Source organism: Charadrius vociferus, unplaced genomic scaffold, assembly GCF_000708025.1.
Source record: "Charadrius vociferus isolate BGI_N301 unplaced genomic scaffold, ASM70802v2 scaffold90, whole genome shotgun sequence".
Taxonomy (NCBI): Eukaryota; Metazoa; Chordata; class Aves; order Charadriiformes; family Charadriidae; genus Charadrius; species Charadrius vociferus.
In genome coordinates, this window is record NW_009647222.1 from 5,672,546 (window position 1) to 5,688,977 (window position 16,432).

Consider the following 16,432-nt stretch of genomic DNA (forward strand, 5'->3'; position numbering starts at 1 on the left):
GGAAGAGCAACAATGGGGCCACTCTTCTCAGAAAAGCACAGAAGTAGGACAAGAGGCAACAGACAAGTTACAATACAGGAGATAACGACTAGCTCTAAGAAATATCCTTTTTTCTTTTTTTGTCATGAAGGTGGTCAAACACTGGAACAGGTGCTGAAAGGGGTTGTGGAATCTCCATCCTTGGGGACGGTCAAAAAACTTAACTGGACACAGCCCTGCGCACCCTGTTCCAACTGGACCCGCTTTGAGCAGGAGGTTGGACTAGATGATCTCTGGAAGTCCTTTCCAGCCTGCATGATCCTGTAACAGTGTTACTGTAGAGTATACTCCCAAAAAAGTTAAAAAGGCAACACAGTAATTATTTACACATGGTAGTCATTGCTATATCATAAGATATGCCCCAGTTATTTTGATACTAAGTATTTTTCCCTTGACTAGTAGACTTTTTCTAGATTTGAGGGTTTTAAAGATACTTGTTTCCTTGTAGTTTTTTTTTTTATTAAAAAATGCACAAAAAATACCATTACTAGAACACAAACTGAACTTACACACTGCATTGTCCATGGAGAAGCAAACATGATTGGATCCTAAATGTAGTCTGTGAAACTCAGTCAAGAACTACTGGTTGGTCATCTCCACCTGTCTGAAGCTTAAGCTTCTTTGCTTTTAAGTTAGAACCACAGTTAGGCCGTTTATGTTCCTGTGACTTCTTCACCACTGAATCTTGGACAGTCTTTGAAACAGTCTGAGCATTTTGTCTGCTTCCTTTCGAATTCGAAGATTGAGAGGGTTTGTCCTGTAAGTTATAAACAATTCTATTAAAATTCTAACATTGTTATCCTTCTTTTTCAGTGTTCCCACACAAGAGAGAAGATGAGATCTATTTTAAATCCTGCTGATTGCTTTACTATGAAAAATATATTGAGCAGATACCAAACTATTAAAATAAACTATAATGGAAAAGGTACCTATATAGCAACTCAGTACAGATATAAATACCTTGTAAACACTCTTCTTGTTTGTCATCCCTTGTATAGTGATGACATGTGCCTCATTTTTCAGCAGACTTGCTTTTGGTCCTATCTTCAAGTAGGATATTGTAGCAAATGCTGTGAAGCTGAAGTCTTCCCTGCATAAATTAAATCAGTGTTACAAGAGAAGGCTGGAGACAAAGACAGGCTAGACCATGCAGGGGAAAAACGGGACATGTTAACTCTTCTGATGGATGTTCCAAATAGCAGGTTGATTCTGCTTTATCTATTCAAGTGGACAGCCACTTAACTTAGAGCAAGCCTGGCCAACTCTTAGCATAGTTCAGTTTGTGAACCTTTACAGACACACACACACACACAGATACCAATCTGGTGGAATACATGGAGGAAATTGAGGAAAAAAGATGTAATAAGTCATCTGCTCACTTTCTTAAAAAAGCTAGCTGTATAAACAGATGCCAAGAAAAAATTTAAGACAAAAATAAAGGGATTAAGGGAGGGATCACTCATTCTTGGAACTTCTAAAACTATATGAAAAGACAAACTACATAGCACACAGCCAGGTTACAAGAGAAGTACTGTTGTTATTTTCACTGTATGTTCTTAAAATTTCCGAGTACCACCTTCCACATTAGCCAGTCTGTCCTGACATAGCCTTCATCTGGGTAACCCCATTTGCTTTGTTAACCATGGAATGTAAAAGGACTGTGCATAAACAAGCAGATTTTCTTCAAAATGAAGCCTGCTGCAGATTTAAAGGTTCAACCTAAATACAGAAGACCCCAGCTTTTTAAAATTGCAAGAGATGCAGCCTTTCAAATGTTCTTTCAACTTCTGTTTTAAGATTTTGAAGTAGAAATACAGTAATCTTTTGAGGTTTTTCTTAAATACATTAAATGCATCTGAAATAAAGGCTAAAAATGAGGCTACAGAATGTATCCATTAATACTATACAGAAGAGACACGAGAGTAAAGGAAAAAGACTACTAGATATTAAAAAAAAAAAATCAGCAGTTATCTTACATACTTCAGATACTGCTGCAGCAGTAAATGGGCAATAATTCTCTCCAGTTCCTCTCGAGGGTGCTTTGGTGGAGTAACTTCAGCCACCCTGAGTTTTGATACACCTTTCCCAGACCACGCATCAATTAATTTCAGTGGCGTGAGTTTCTCACTCATATTTTCAGCTTGTTCGAGTATCTTGATTAGATCCCTGCAGTATCCTGTTATATCCATTTTCTCACATGCTACAAACAAAAGTGAGTAACATTTAAATAGCAAGTTATTTACAGGTACTTAGATAGTATCCATATATACATTAGGCGTATACATATATATGCATTTTTATATATTTATAGAAATATATGTAGATAATAGCAATGCTTTTTGTTTGTTTTTAAACTATAACTTAAAAAATAAAGCTGTAACTTTCCCTCCATTAAATTAGGATACATTTGTACACAAACTTTTCTTCTCTCAAGACACTTACGGACAAAATGAGACAAAAAAAAAGTATTAATTTCATTATACAAATTAGCTTCATCATGAATAATTATTCTGAGCACTAACACATCCCTGTAGCACATAATGATCGTGTTTCTACTGCCTGATCAGACCATGGCATAGAATTACACCAACTGCCTCCTCCAATACTAAGAAATAAGTACTGAGAAACTAGTACTACTGCTAGGTTTCCTCGGACCTTGCTTATGTATCAGAAGGCCCTGGGCGTAAATCAGCAGTAAACAGGATATATTTCAACTATATTTCATCATATGGCTCCTGTAAGTCTTGGGTGCAAGCCAGCTCCATACTCTTAACCTCTGATCCCAGTAACAATTTCAACTAAGCCCCATTTCCAACCAGAATATAACAAGACATTGTTACTTGCATGATTTTGTAGAACAGTTTTATCATACAGATATAACTAACTGTGTAAAGGAAAAAAAAAAAAAAGAAGATAAATATCTTTGCTTTGTCTACAAAGATGAGGGCTACAAAGATGATTAGGGGATTGGAACATCTCTCATATGAGGAAAGGCTGAGGGACTTGGGTCTCTTTAGTCTAGAGAAAAGAAGATTGAGGGGGGATCTTATTAATACTTACAAATACTTAAAGGGAGGATGCCAGGGGGGTGGGAGCAGTCTTTTTTCAGTGGTGCCCAGTGATAGGACGAGGGATAACAGGCACAAACTTGAACATAGGAAGTTCCATCTTAACATGAGGAGGAACCTCTTTGAGGGTAGTGGAGCACTGGAACAGGCTGCCCAGAGAGGTTGTGGAGTCTCCCACTCTGGAGACAGTCAAAACCCACCTGGACACTGTCCTGTGCAACCTGTTGTAGGTGACCCTGCTCTGGCAGGGGTGTTGGACTAGATGATCTCCAGAGGTCCCTTCCAACCCTAACCATTCTGTGATTCTGTCTACTTTACCCCCCCAAAAAATGTACAGGGAAATAAAGTCTAGTTATGAGAACAGTTTTGAATACAGAGCTGCTCCTAAGTTTTTTAAATGCTGATCATTACATTATCCAAGCTCTTTGCAACAGATACGAGGTATGAGAAGAGGGTATTTTGCACATATTACAATTCACCTGGTCCTCAAAGAAATTTAAGGTGGTTTTGTGTGTCCAGTTAGATGTCCAAGCCCAACTTTTTCTCATCACTCTTTTCAGAGCTTTCTCGCTTTATATGGGATTACCCATGCCTAAACCAGAGTTCTCACTTAGTAAGTGCAACAATAGATACTTTGTGCATCTTCAGAGACTCATGGCTTTCTGGATGGGTACCAACATGACAGTTAAAGCATCCAATGATCACCCATGAAAGTGTAGTTTAAGCTAGTTACCCAACACTGCCCAAGATGTTTGTGGGCAAAGCAGCAAAAAAACCTTATGTCCCAGAACTGCGTAAAGGAGGTAAAGGAACCTCCTTTACCACGCAGCAGGTCCTGTTTCAGCTCATCTCCCAAGTTCCCTGTAAGTCCAGCCCATATGCTTCCCCTCTTATGATCCCAGCTTGCTTCCAAAGGAAGAGCACACACACCATTGTGCTGTTAGGGCTAACACACAGCAAAATCCTGAATTAGTGTGCTCAGTTGTTCCGCACAACTGTCATGCACAGTCCTGACACAGGCAGGTCTCATGAGTATGCGATACTAAAATCCTCAGAGATTTTACCAGGCAAGTTGTAAAAGGACATGTGCAAATTGTGCCTTCTCACAGCCTAAGTGTGAACAGTTTGGCATGTACAGAGCAAGAGGGCCCTTCTCAAAATAAAGCTTTCATACCCCCCAAAAAATCCTGAAAAAAACCCCAACACATACCAGAATCTTTTTAAAACAGGTAAGCCAATCTCCCCCTTGCCCCAGAGCTTACATGGCTGAGCCTGAAAGATACCTAAGTGTCTGCCATGCCTGGAAGCATCCTGCTAAACACCCTGAATTTGGCAACACTAAGCCACAAAAAACTGATATTTATAACAAAAGAACCTTGGAAACAAGCAGTATGATGAGCACACTTTGCAAAAGTTGCTTACAGTTTGTCTAAACTAGGTATCTCTTGACGCCGACCTTCTCCATATTCTCTGTCCTTGGTTATAAAAAACAATTTACTTACAGTTCTCTCTACAGCAGTTATCACACATTCTGTTGCAGTTTGCAGAATCCCATACTTCATCAAAATGATGGGCTATGAGGACCCGGCGACACCTGAAAGAGCAGAGAGCAAAGAGAGACTACAGAACATAAACATATTTATCCATGTCATAAATCACGAAAGCAGCAAGAAAAAGATCCTCTGGATCAGCTTATATCTGAAAACAAGCATGAAGAATTATCTCAGGAAAAATGAGCAAACACTGCAACACAGTATTCCCTGTCAGTTACACTAAGAGGAGTAACTAGTAGCTTTCAGCAATACTGAACGCTGCTATAGGAACAGTTTGGTTAAAGCAAAGTAAGTATAATCTGCAATCCAACAGAATGAAAAATCTTAAGAACACAAACTAATTCTTAGACTGTGGCCAACAAAGGCTATACTGAAGGCACAAGTTGTCCATGACATAGACACAAGTGTTTTCCATACAGCTCAGTGCAGTGGATGAAGCTTTAAGCACATGCAGATTCCTGTATGTCCACGAAACACTGGTATCTGAGAGTAAAAAACACAGCATTGCAGTATTTGCTCTGAATGGGATTTGAAATCCAAACACTGTTGACAGATATTTTATCTCAACATAATTGTTTCCAGAACTTTATCCTGAAGCTGGCAAGCAACACACCAACATTCAGTTATGTGCAAAAGGACACATACTGAGCAGCTAAACCACAAACTCCAAACTCAAGACTGTTACAATGGTAGAGTTTCTATAGTGCGGTGGCTATTTTTTTGTTCTGTTGTTGTTTTGTAGGGCTTTTTGTTCAGCACTTTTTATTTAAAAAAAAAAACACCCTCTAAAAAACCCAACAAAATTAGCCTAACTATTCAAAAATGATGCAGCCAACCCACCACAGTAACTTACTTGTTCATATTCTGGCAGTAAGACACCATATCATACAGCTTCTCTTGCCCTACATTTTCCATCACTACCATTGAGCTGATTCTGAATATATCTCCAAAACCATAATATAAAATGCAGTCAGCTTTTTGGTCATCTCTACCTGCAACACATTAAAATAAACAAAAAAAATTAGCCTTGACACTTTAGAAGAGATTTACTTTAAGTGTAGCATTTTCTGGTACAAATTCCGCTCTTATCTGCATAGGCTTCTGCAGCCCTTATATTGAGAGTGCATGACTGTAGCAGAGAACACCAAGCATAACGTATTAGGCAATAGAATATAGCACGATACAGACTAGAAATAAATAGATTTAGAACAGCTTTTTACAACTACAGAATCAATCAGACTGAAAATATTACACAATGAAGATTTTGACTCCTTAACAACTGAAAAAATATTAACATCATACAGAACGTCAGTGAAACCCCCTTTTTTTCAGCCTAACACCTCTTGGAAAATGCTAGCCAAATACATCTTGAAGCCTAATTCTTGTTTAAAAGACATTGTGAGCTTCAAATACCTTATTAGGTATTAACGGTAATAAATGAAGAGACAATTAGGTATGATTTCACAAAATATTCCATTTAAAACCAACTGCGTCTTCTACAGCTGAACTTAGATCATCTTTCCAATGATGTGCTGATGGGTGCCCTCCTGCTGTTTACAAGATCCAGAGAGCAGAAAAGGTCCAAAAAACCTAAGCTTCTTAAAAGTTTAACTTATAACAGAAAGGAATTACTTCACTTATATGGGCAGTCAAGTGGAAAAAGGAAGCTTTCATAAGAGAAGTAGTGTGTTCAGGCAAATCAGTAGCAGTGTTTAATTAATCCCCCACCCAGAAGAATGTCATTTAAATCAAGTTATGAAAAAGAAACACACAAAAGCTTGCTCTAATCACCTCAAGTTGATAAACATCGTGAAACAACTATTTCAGCACCTATATGGTCCTTGTCTCTCTAGTGCATCTAACAGATGCAAACTCCCACAAACTTCAGTGACTGTTGTATTTCTTAGGTCTACATTAAGGCCAATTTCTATCATACAGGCACAGTTAAAATCTCAACCAATTGCCCCTTAGGGTCCTTAAAAATCTTTCCTCCACATGATAGATTCAAATCTGTCTTTGAAAAAGTAATAATGCACAAAGTCAAAAAAACCCAAAGGAAAGCAATACACCACAAAAACATTTTTTCTTAGCCATAACAGCCATTTAGTGCTGCTATACATTGATCAATCCTTAAAATTTCCCGCTCCAGACTCCCCAGCCTACTTGTATTTCTGTGGCCACTGAAATTCATAGAGATTAGACACCACCTAGTCAAAATCTGAGCAAATCACGCATCCCAGCTGCTATGCAAAGTAAAAAAAAAAAAAAATCCTTTCTGTAACATACATCAAATCAATGTCTTGTTATGAAATTATTCTGGTAAGGCACAGACGTCACAAAAATCAAGTAATTAAAAAAAATGCTGAGTAAAGGGCTAGGTACCCAGTCATTCTTTGCTACACTGCAGTACAGAGTCCCGAGATCGTTAATGTAATTTAGATTTGCTTTCAAGCCTCTTTACAGAAGCAGAGTGCCGTTAGAACCTGTTTCAAACACTTTAGAACCTGTTTCAAAGACAAGACACTTTGCACAAATGGCTGAAATCAAAGTATATTATTACTGATTTAACAGATGCAAATGACTACTTTGCCAAACCCATTTCCTACAATACCTGCACGTCCACTTTCTTGGTAGTAGTTCTCCATGGATTTGCTCATAGAATGATGAATTACAAACCTCACATCAGGTTTATCAATTCCCATGCCAAAAGCAACAGTCGCCACTACAACCTGAAATAAGATTAAGAAACCATCAAGGTAACAAAACACAATTTGTTTCAATGAGACATAAATCTATGAAAAGTATCTTTACCTGGATTTGATTTGCTGCCCACCCTTTATGAACTTTGGTCTTATATTTAGCATCCATGTTTGCATGGTAAGTCCCTGCCTTAATTCCTAGTTTCTGCAAACTCACAGTAACTTGCTCAGAATCCTTCTGAGAAAAACAGTAAACGATTCCTGCACAAAAGTGAAAGATGTCTTACTGTAATGTCTTAAAAAAAACCCAAACAATCCCCAATATTTAAAAACAATTTTGAAAGCTTTATTAACTTAAAAATTAACAAATAAAACAAGTAAACAATCTCTGTGCCTATTCAGTCTGCAGTATTGGTAGCCATGAATGAAACTTCAAATAGCAGTTTTGACTTGGAAGCCAAAGAGAAAATAGGGGTGCCAATCCACACAATCACGGAAGTATTCTATTAATGTTCAAGGAAGACAATGGTTATTAATGCTTATGTAAAGGGGTGCTGTTCCTTATGACATCTCACCTGAGGTTTCAGATAGATCTGCTTTTTGTCATAGTCAGTCTGTGTTAAGTCAAGGATTACACACAGACCCATGCAATTTGTGATCATTTTAGCACAGTTTGTATTCAAGGAGCTGCTTGGCACAGCCACAGAGTTCCACAGCAGAGACAGGGACAGACTACTGCTCCAGAAAATTGGGTTCTGTTGTCTTTGTAATATGGCTCTCCTTTTTATTTGTAGTACATAATTTATGCACTACACAAAATCCAACTTTCACAGTTCCGCATTCATCACAAAAGCGCAATTCACCCCACCACACACCCATTCTGGGCATTGAGTAATAAATGAATCTCATGATCAAATATGAAAAAGTAGTGTTAAAGACAGTAAGTATCCTGACACATAGATACTAAATGCCACATGCATGATTTAAAAACACAACCTTTTCTGAGCCTTGTTTTTACAATCTTAAAAATTGCTATCACTCTTATCTGTGTAAGCATTGTTCTATATACATCACAACATTGTATTTCAATACTTTAGAACACATAAGTAAACTGTAAAGAAATTTAAATACTCATGACTGAAAAGAGTAATTATTCAAGCTACGAATCTCATTAAATTTAATTTCTTTTAATGCTGGATGTTTAACGTACGGTGAAAGCAGAATTTCTCTACATGTTTCAGGAACACCTGAAAACATCCCTACGTCCCTGTAATGGTGACAATTATAAAAAATAACTTTTTTTTTTAAACTTTTTTACACTTTTTACCTGAAAGTCCTTTGTATCTGCCATTAATGATCTTAACTATGTCCTCAATGAAATCTTCATTATTTGAAGGCTTATGTCGAACCTCAAAAATATAATAAACACATGCCAGAGTTCAAGTGGGCGCACAATCTGTCAAACAATCCTATTATTCTACTTCTTCCAGTACAATAAACACTATTCTGCCATTTAACCAAAATAACTAGATTCCCTTGATGCAGTCAGATGACATCTCAGAAGTCCATAGAAAAAAGTGCACAAGTTTTCCCATGAAGAACAATAAAAGAAATTGTGATCAAACTGAAAATACTGTACAACACAATAATTCACAACTTTGTGCAATCATATGACTTTTTTACCAACAATTTGGAAGCAGTCTGAGCCTGCTACCTACCTCTCCCCTGTACACAGTCCTACCTAGTAAGCCTTGATCACAAAGACCGAGCAGCCCAAGCTCCTCTGCAGATGACAGCAAGTTCAGCAAGATGAATTCGTGAAAGAACATCATCATTCAGTTGAAAAGCTATTTATTATTAAAATGTGTAATTGAAAAACTATTCTAAAATTCATCAACTTACAGAAGATACTATGACTGCAATGCAGTCAAACAAACAGATAATAAGACATACCTCATAGTAAAGATTAGGCCGGTTGAAAGATGCAGTAAAAGTAATGCACTTCTGAACATGCAAAATTTTCTGAGCATCCTTTAAAACGTGATTTGTAGCAGTTGCTGTCAATCCAATCAAGGGAGCATTGGGAAACTGTCTTTTCAAGATACCAAGAGACTTGTAGTCTAAACAAGAAAACAAAAAGGGGAAAGTAAAAGATTTCTTGTACCATAGATCCAAAGCTAAAAAAGATATTAATGTAGATAGCATTCAATGGGGTAATACTGCAATAAATGTTATTACTGATCAATTTACTACAGAAATAATTGATACATCCAAATGAAGTAATAAAAAGGTTGCATTTATCAAAATAGATGCTTTCTCTTCTAATTGAATGTTATAAAAGCAGCCACAATTCAGAAGGCAAAACATATTGAAATAGAAGTTCTTAAAAAGTTAGAAAAATATAAGTGGCATCACATTAATCAACATTCAGGTTATTTTGCAGGTCTGTTTATACAAACAGCTTTTCAGTAACCACAGCTTTGCTAATAAACAAGCAACGTGGAATTTGGATACATAGACAAGCCTGTACTAAGGAAAGATTCTAATGGCTCAGTGCTGACAATCACTTGCTGCCTTAGAACAGAAATGCAGCCAGAGGCACATATCAAAATTCCGCATTGCCCGTTTAACTGGCACAGCTCTTTGCTCAGACGCCACTTTCTAACAAAACTGCAAAGTCTGACTTTACTGTTACTACTGCTTCAAATCAGGTGTTCTATCAAAGGCAAAACAAGAATAACCAGTGAGTAACAGTAATCTACAACTAACAAGATAGGAAATAAACTGAAGCATACTTTCTTTCCCTGCAAGTCAAGGGCATTTGCTTCAACTTGTTTTAGAAACAATTAAAATACATCTCATGAATTTACAAAATGCTCTACCTCTGTCACCAGAGTGTTAGGGAGAGGTGTACAGAATGACACTTTTTCATGTCGTAGTAAATCAAAGATGGCTGTAAAGTTAACCGATTTAGGAGTTTTTCAGAACACTGACAGCAAAATTTACATTGAGATCACCTCATTTGCATAAACTTAGCTCCTGGACAAGGATATAGTCATTCGTGAATTAAATTTAAAGCCCTTGAGCTAACACAGGTACTTGCCACACACTAAGTATTTACTTAACACATGAAGGCAGCACCAGGCTTTATTTCTGGCCTAACTCATTATTTATTGATGCCTGAATAACACCGCAAACTGCATTTCTAATGAGCATACCAGGCCTGAAGTCATGGCCCCATTGACTACAGCAGTGGACCTCATCTACAGCAATGCGAGCAAGACACCCTGCTTGATAAGCTTTCTCTAGCTTTGACATGAACATTTTGCTTTTTGCAATCTTCTCCGGGGTCACATAAATGAGCTTCAGTTGTGAATTTCTGTCTAGCATTTCGGCATGAACCCACTTCACGTGTTCCTGTTCAAAACAAAAGAAGAAATTGGGGGCTAACATATTAGGACAACACACTGAAGTTGCTTAGTACGAAGATTCTTAAGAGGTAATTAACAATTCATAAGGGTAATTAACAGATACTGACAAATTGTTACATAGTATTTACCACTGCTATAAGTCTTTCCAGAAGATCTTTATATATCAAATGTTGATTTTAATACTTGGAAAATCTGTCACAGAGCTTTGAAAAAGCAAACTATTGAATAGTTGTCATAGCTTCATCATGTAATATCAGTATTTTCCTAATAAACTATAATGTACCAAACATGCCTGTGATATAACAAGTGTAAAATAATTTCTTACACAAAACTGCAATCTTTATTACTGAATTTTCAATGCACTCTGTCTCAAAGCAGGCTCCAAGTTTGGCACATTGCATCAAGCCACTAACCTATCAAATCCAGTGCCACATGCAAGTTAATGACCATGGCCTCCTGGCAGTCAGGAATATATATTTCACTGTAAAAAGTGATTGACTAATAACAGACTGGGAAATAAGTTGCTTCTTGGCCTCTGGATCAAACAGCTTACCATCCTAAAGTAAGATAAATGTATGTAAAAGCCTGTACTATTTAACATGTTACTAGTGGACAAAAGTCACCCACTCCAATCTTCTCTGAAGTCTAGAAACACACATCAGCCAAAGGTACTTAACATCCTCTAAACAGTCCCATGAAATCTATTTATTCCACGAAAGGTGTTGGCTTACATGCGTGTTTGTCATTAAAACAGGAACACAAGATACTTATTTGCATTATCCACATCACAGCACGTAGCTGGCAAGATACTGTTGACAGAATGGCATTAGCTGATAAAACTGCCATTCATTCAGTATTCATAAATAACAGACAGAGGGAAGACGCTGGCACATACACCACAAAAGCCATGAAGACTTGGCAGTTAAACATACCTTACTGCTTGAGGCATTTAATAAAGTTGCAGAAATACCAAGCTGTTCCAAAACCATGAGCTGATCTTCCATAAGTGATATCAAAGGACATATCACGAGTGTGAAACCTGTAACAATCAATCATCGTGCAAATTGAACAGTTCAGATGTCACAAATACCTCCTCGAATACTTTTTATTAATGCATCGGCCCTGCTTTGAAAGAACTGCCAAATGTGAGCTTAAGCTTCACACACAGTTTCAGATTACCCTCCTAGAGAGCTGGTAAGCGAGTGCCAGGTCACGCAGGGATACTTCCATCCAACTGCCTGTGACGTGCACCTTCTCTTAGAATCTAGACTGCAGACAACGGAGCTGCAACAAGCAGAGTATAAGAACTAATATATGAAACAAACAAAGTTGGATTCACATCTGTGAGGTGCTAATTTACCACACAACTAAGCAATGTTAGGTATCGGTATATTTGGTATTGGTATATTGCAAATAAGTAAACTTCCACGAAATTGGATGGGCTATCTTTCAAAAAAAGCTTAGAAATTAGAACTGGATACTTATGTTTAAAAAATTAATACAGAAAGTCTCCCCCAAATAATCTGAAGCTAAAAGTTTAGAGTGGAACAGACAAACAACAGATATCCATACTTAAATAATTTACAGTCTGTATACTGAATTAAAATTAAAAGAAAGAAAAAAAATAGTGACGAACTTCTAAAAAGTTTTTTCAGTGTTTAATAATATAATGTATTGAGGAACCTAGATAAATTATTTAAATCTAAATCACATCTAAAAGGCACATTTTTTTTAAGTTGCTATTGCTCCTTCAGAGAAGACAAAGTAAGAGAGCAAAGCAAATATTTCTAGTAAATCTTTCTCTTGTATCTTTGCTCTTTTTTCCCCATACTGTAATATTAGATGCCAATATAATGTTTATTCTCCAAAAAACTATAAAAGGGAGACAATACCATTACATACCATCAGAACAGACAGCTGGTAACTGATAGCAAAGGCTCTTCCCACCACCTGTAGGCATGACAAGAAATATGTCCTTTCCCGCCATTGCAGCATTTACTGTTTCAAGTTGCAAGGACCTAAACTTCTGGAGTTTAAACTTGCTCTGCAGTGCAGTTTTTATCTTCTCATACCATGGAAAATCTGTTAAAGGAAAAAAAAAAAACCAAACATGTTTCATAGCCAAGTTTGTTCATCTGTAAGAAGGAAGGACAATTTGCACATACAATAATAAATCTAGAAGCAATACAATTTTAGATCTGGGAAAGTGTTCAAAGATTCAAAAATGGCACACAAAAAGCTACACATAACCCGAGTCTGTATAAACGAATATCTAAGGTGGACCTTTGAAAGCCCTATGAAATATAAACACAATCCAGCTCCAGACTAAAGGCTCTCATTGCACATAAATGTGAACTAATGCTAAAAACTCACAAGCAGATGAAGAACTTCAAAGTGCTAATGATCAAGTTAACTGATTAGTCCATAATTAAATGGAAATGAGAAGCTCATCCTGAAAATAAATAAAACCAGACAATGAGCCCTACAAGAGTCTCACTACTAAGTTGCCCAAATGCTTCCCTCATACAAATGCAGCGATTACAAATAGTATAATGAAGCCAGGGCTACCATTTTCTCCACATATTCCAGAGATAATAAGCATTTATTAAAAAAAAAAAAAAAAAAAGAGGGGGGGAGGGGAAGCTTAATCTACCCCCAAATAATCGCCCCAATATGTCTATAATAGTTTTTTCTTTTCAATAAAGAGCTAAAGACTGCATCATTTAAAGAGCTAATACTGTAAAACCTTAAATTTCAGATGCATCAGAAAGCATATTAACCATTTTCATATTATTAAAATTAAAATGCAGGAAAAACTGTGGGAACTCCAGGCTATGCATGCAATATGCATGTGCATGACATGCAATGCACAAATTAACATTGGGACTCGAGGTGTCGTTGCTTCCTAACTGCTACAGAGAGCACAGCCAAGATAGAACGGTCTCTGAAACCACCAAGAGCCTACCATTGACTTCAGTGAGCTTTATACTGGGACTAAATTTAGCTACTACTCTTATTCAACACGTACACAGCATCTGATTGCAAAGATGTTAGTTTTCAAAGCACAGGAGGAGATAATTAGGCACAACGTTACCCAAAACAAATTGATTTGTTCAAGAGCATCAATTTGCAATTCTAAAGTATCAGTATTCTTACACAGGCAGAACACTTTTCTCAAACACAGTTAAATATGAATTAGACTACAAAATTAATTTCATTACTTAAAAAAAGCCAAAAAAGAGGATATATACAAAAGATATAGGCAGAAATTAACAACGCATTTCCAAATCACAAGTGAATTAAAAGAGGAGGGAAAAAAAATAATAAAGAGATCTGAATTGAATTTGGCTAGGCATAACATGGTCAAGACCCACCAGCTATCCAGGACTTCAGTTAATGTTTAACTTGAAAGACAGCACTTTCAAAAGAACAACAGCCCTCACACCACCATGGGGTAGCTGCCACTTGGAATAACTCTACCATACTAATGTATTCTACGTTACTTTTGGCAGTCAGCATCCATCTAATTTGCATTAATTTGGTAAACAGTGAGGCTACATAACAGTTAATTTAGTAAGACAGTGAGGTAGACACAATCAATGTCCTACCCACTCAAGCAAAAAGAAACACAAAGACAGCAAGAAGTAACTTTGAGAGTGCAAGATTGTTATTATAAAATCCTGAAAAGATCCAGAGTAATTATTTTCAGGACATAAATAAACAGGGAATATAAGTATTGCAATAAATCCAGGCTTACTTTGGGATTCTTGTAGCAAACCAAATCAAGTTGTGACTTTGCAACACGCAAGGAGTAAAAGTAGTTATAACAGGCCATTCTTGTGATAATTCTGTCCAGAGGATCTCAGATTAGTATTTAGGAATGTCCAGAAAGTTAAGGACAAAAATTAAATAGGACAATATCATTACCCAAACAAAACTCTGTATGAACACATCTTTCCCCCTATTGAATTACTTTACTTCTATGTTAGAATATCGGAATTTGACTCTGCAAACCGTTTTTGTTCCATGCTTCAGGTGAGGTTTCGGTGTCTTTACTTCCACCTGCCTCCACGTCTCCTGAGGACTGCTTTATCAGGCTCTTTACCCTCTTCTTCTTTTCAATGAGTTCCTGCTGTTTATCCATAAGCTCCTGAATCTGCATCTCCACTGCTTGCAGCTCATTTTCAATGGAAACCAGTACCTCCTCTAGCACTGAAGGGAAAAGCAAGGTGAAGGCAGAATAGAAACTACAGTAACATGCTAATCCCAGTTTTAAATTACATTTAATTTGTTGATCGAGAACAATCAAAATTAAACACCAACAAAAAGCAACCTAGAGAAACAGAAAGCCTGACAGGTACACTGATAAGATTATAGCATCTAATATTGTATATGCCATGTAAAAATACTTAGCAAGGCTTAACAACGCATTTGTTATATTAGTAGGTCATATATACACGGGTATAATGTAAGCTGTCATCTCTGATGAGATACACACAACACCATCACTGCCCGCGTTGATTAATAGTGAAAAAAAAAATAAATATCACAATCTAGTTTACCAAAAGCAGTGCCTCTCCAGAGAAACACTTGAAATTATTTTCTTTTCTGCAGATGCATCTTAAGCAGTGAAAAGCATATCGCATCTGCCCTGATATTATAGCTGCAAGTGTTACAATGAAGACGAGTACTCCAGCCAAGGAGCGAGCACAATATTAGAACATTTTTAATAGAAAGCATTTACACATGAGAAGCAACATTAATCTCAGCAAGTAAAGGGTCTTCTGAAGGTGGAAATAGGGACATTACCAAAAAGCTACATTTTATGCACCCAGATCTCCCTCCTATGCAGAAACAGAGGATCTGCTGAATGTCAAGGTTAGAACACAGAGGACAAAAGCTTTTGTGAATACAAGCTATTCTACAGATCTGAAAAATGTGAAGTAAATTCTCCCCAAAACTTGGGTTACATAAGTGAATCTTTGGCAGGAATTTGCCTCTTTACATCTTAATATATATCTGTGTGAATGACTGTGAATCTGTGTTCTAGAATCCAGTCCCCAGGGTTTGAAAGAATAATTAACACATACCACAGCATGCCAGGCCTGTGTCACTATTTCAGAGCCAGGTCAGAAAAGCATAAGAAGAAATTGTCTTCCTCCCCCCTGCCCCGCAAAATAAGAGATTTTGGTCCAAGCATAGCAGCTATGATAATCTGCTTATGGAAGCAAAAAAGTGTGAAATGGAAAAAGATACCCTCATTACAAAATGGCACAAAACGGGGACATTTGTCTTCCTGAGAGCCCACTGCTACTCAGCAGGAAAGAGTTGAAACTATCTTAAAATACAAAGCATGTTTTAAAAATATGGAAAAAAGTAACTTCCTTGAGGAAAGTCCTTTTAGTTTTTATCTAAGAAACAAAGAGTTATCCAGTAAAAGAACTTTTTCTTCAAATCTAAAGTATAATAACATAGACCCCACAAACTGAAGTGTAATAATATAGACCCATAAATTCTTTTCTACATACACTAAATTCATGTAAGTAACAATCACTAACATCAGGTGACCATGTCTGTTAGCTAAAAGATAGCAAAACGAACATATTGAATACTAATTTTGGATTACCTGCAACAGCTTCCAT

At 36.9% G+C, this 16,432-nt stretch overlaps 1 protein-coding gene across 1 annotated transcript; it reads right to left on the reverse strand.

Moving 5' to 3' along the window:
- Nucleotides 1–456: 456 nt before the first annotated feature.
- Nucleotides 457–16,432, reverse strand: RECQL (RecQ helicase-like). Its single transcript, XM_009879666.1, has 14 exons — nt 16,417–16,432; nt 14,805–15,002; nt 12,693–12,872; nt 11,723–11,829; nt 10,578–10,776; nt 9,313–9,479; nt 8,687–8,768; nt 7,472–7,620; nt 7,272–7,389; nt 5,514–5,652; nt 4,610–4,701; nt 2,020–2,239; nt 1,000–1,129; nt 457–796 (listed from the first exon to the last, which is right to left on the reverse strand). The coding sequence occupies exons 1-14, from the start codon at nt 16,430–16,432 to the stop codon at nt 608–610; spliced, it is 1,986 nt and encodes a 661-aa protein (XP_009877968.1). The 3' UTR covers nt 457–607.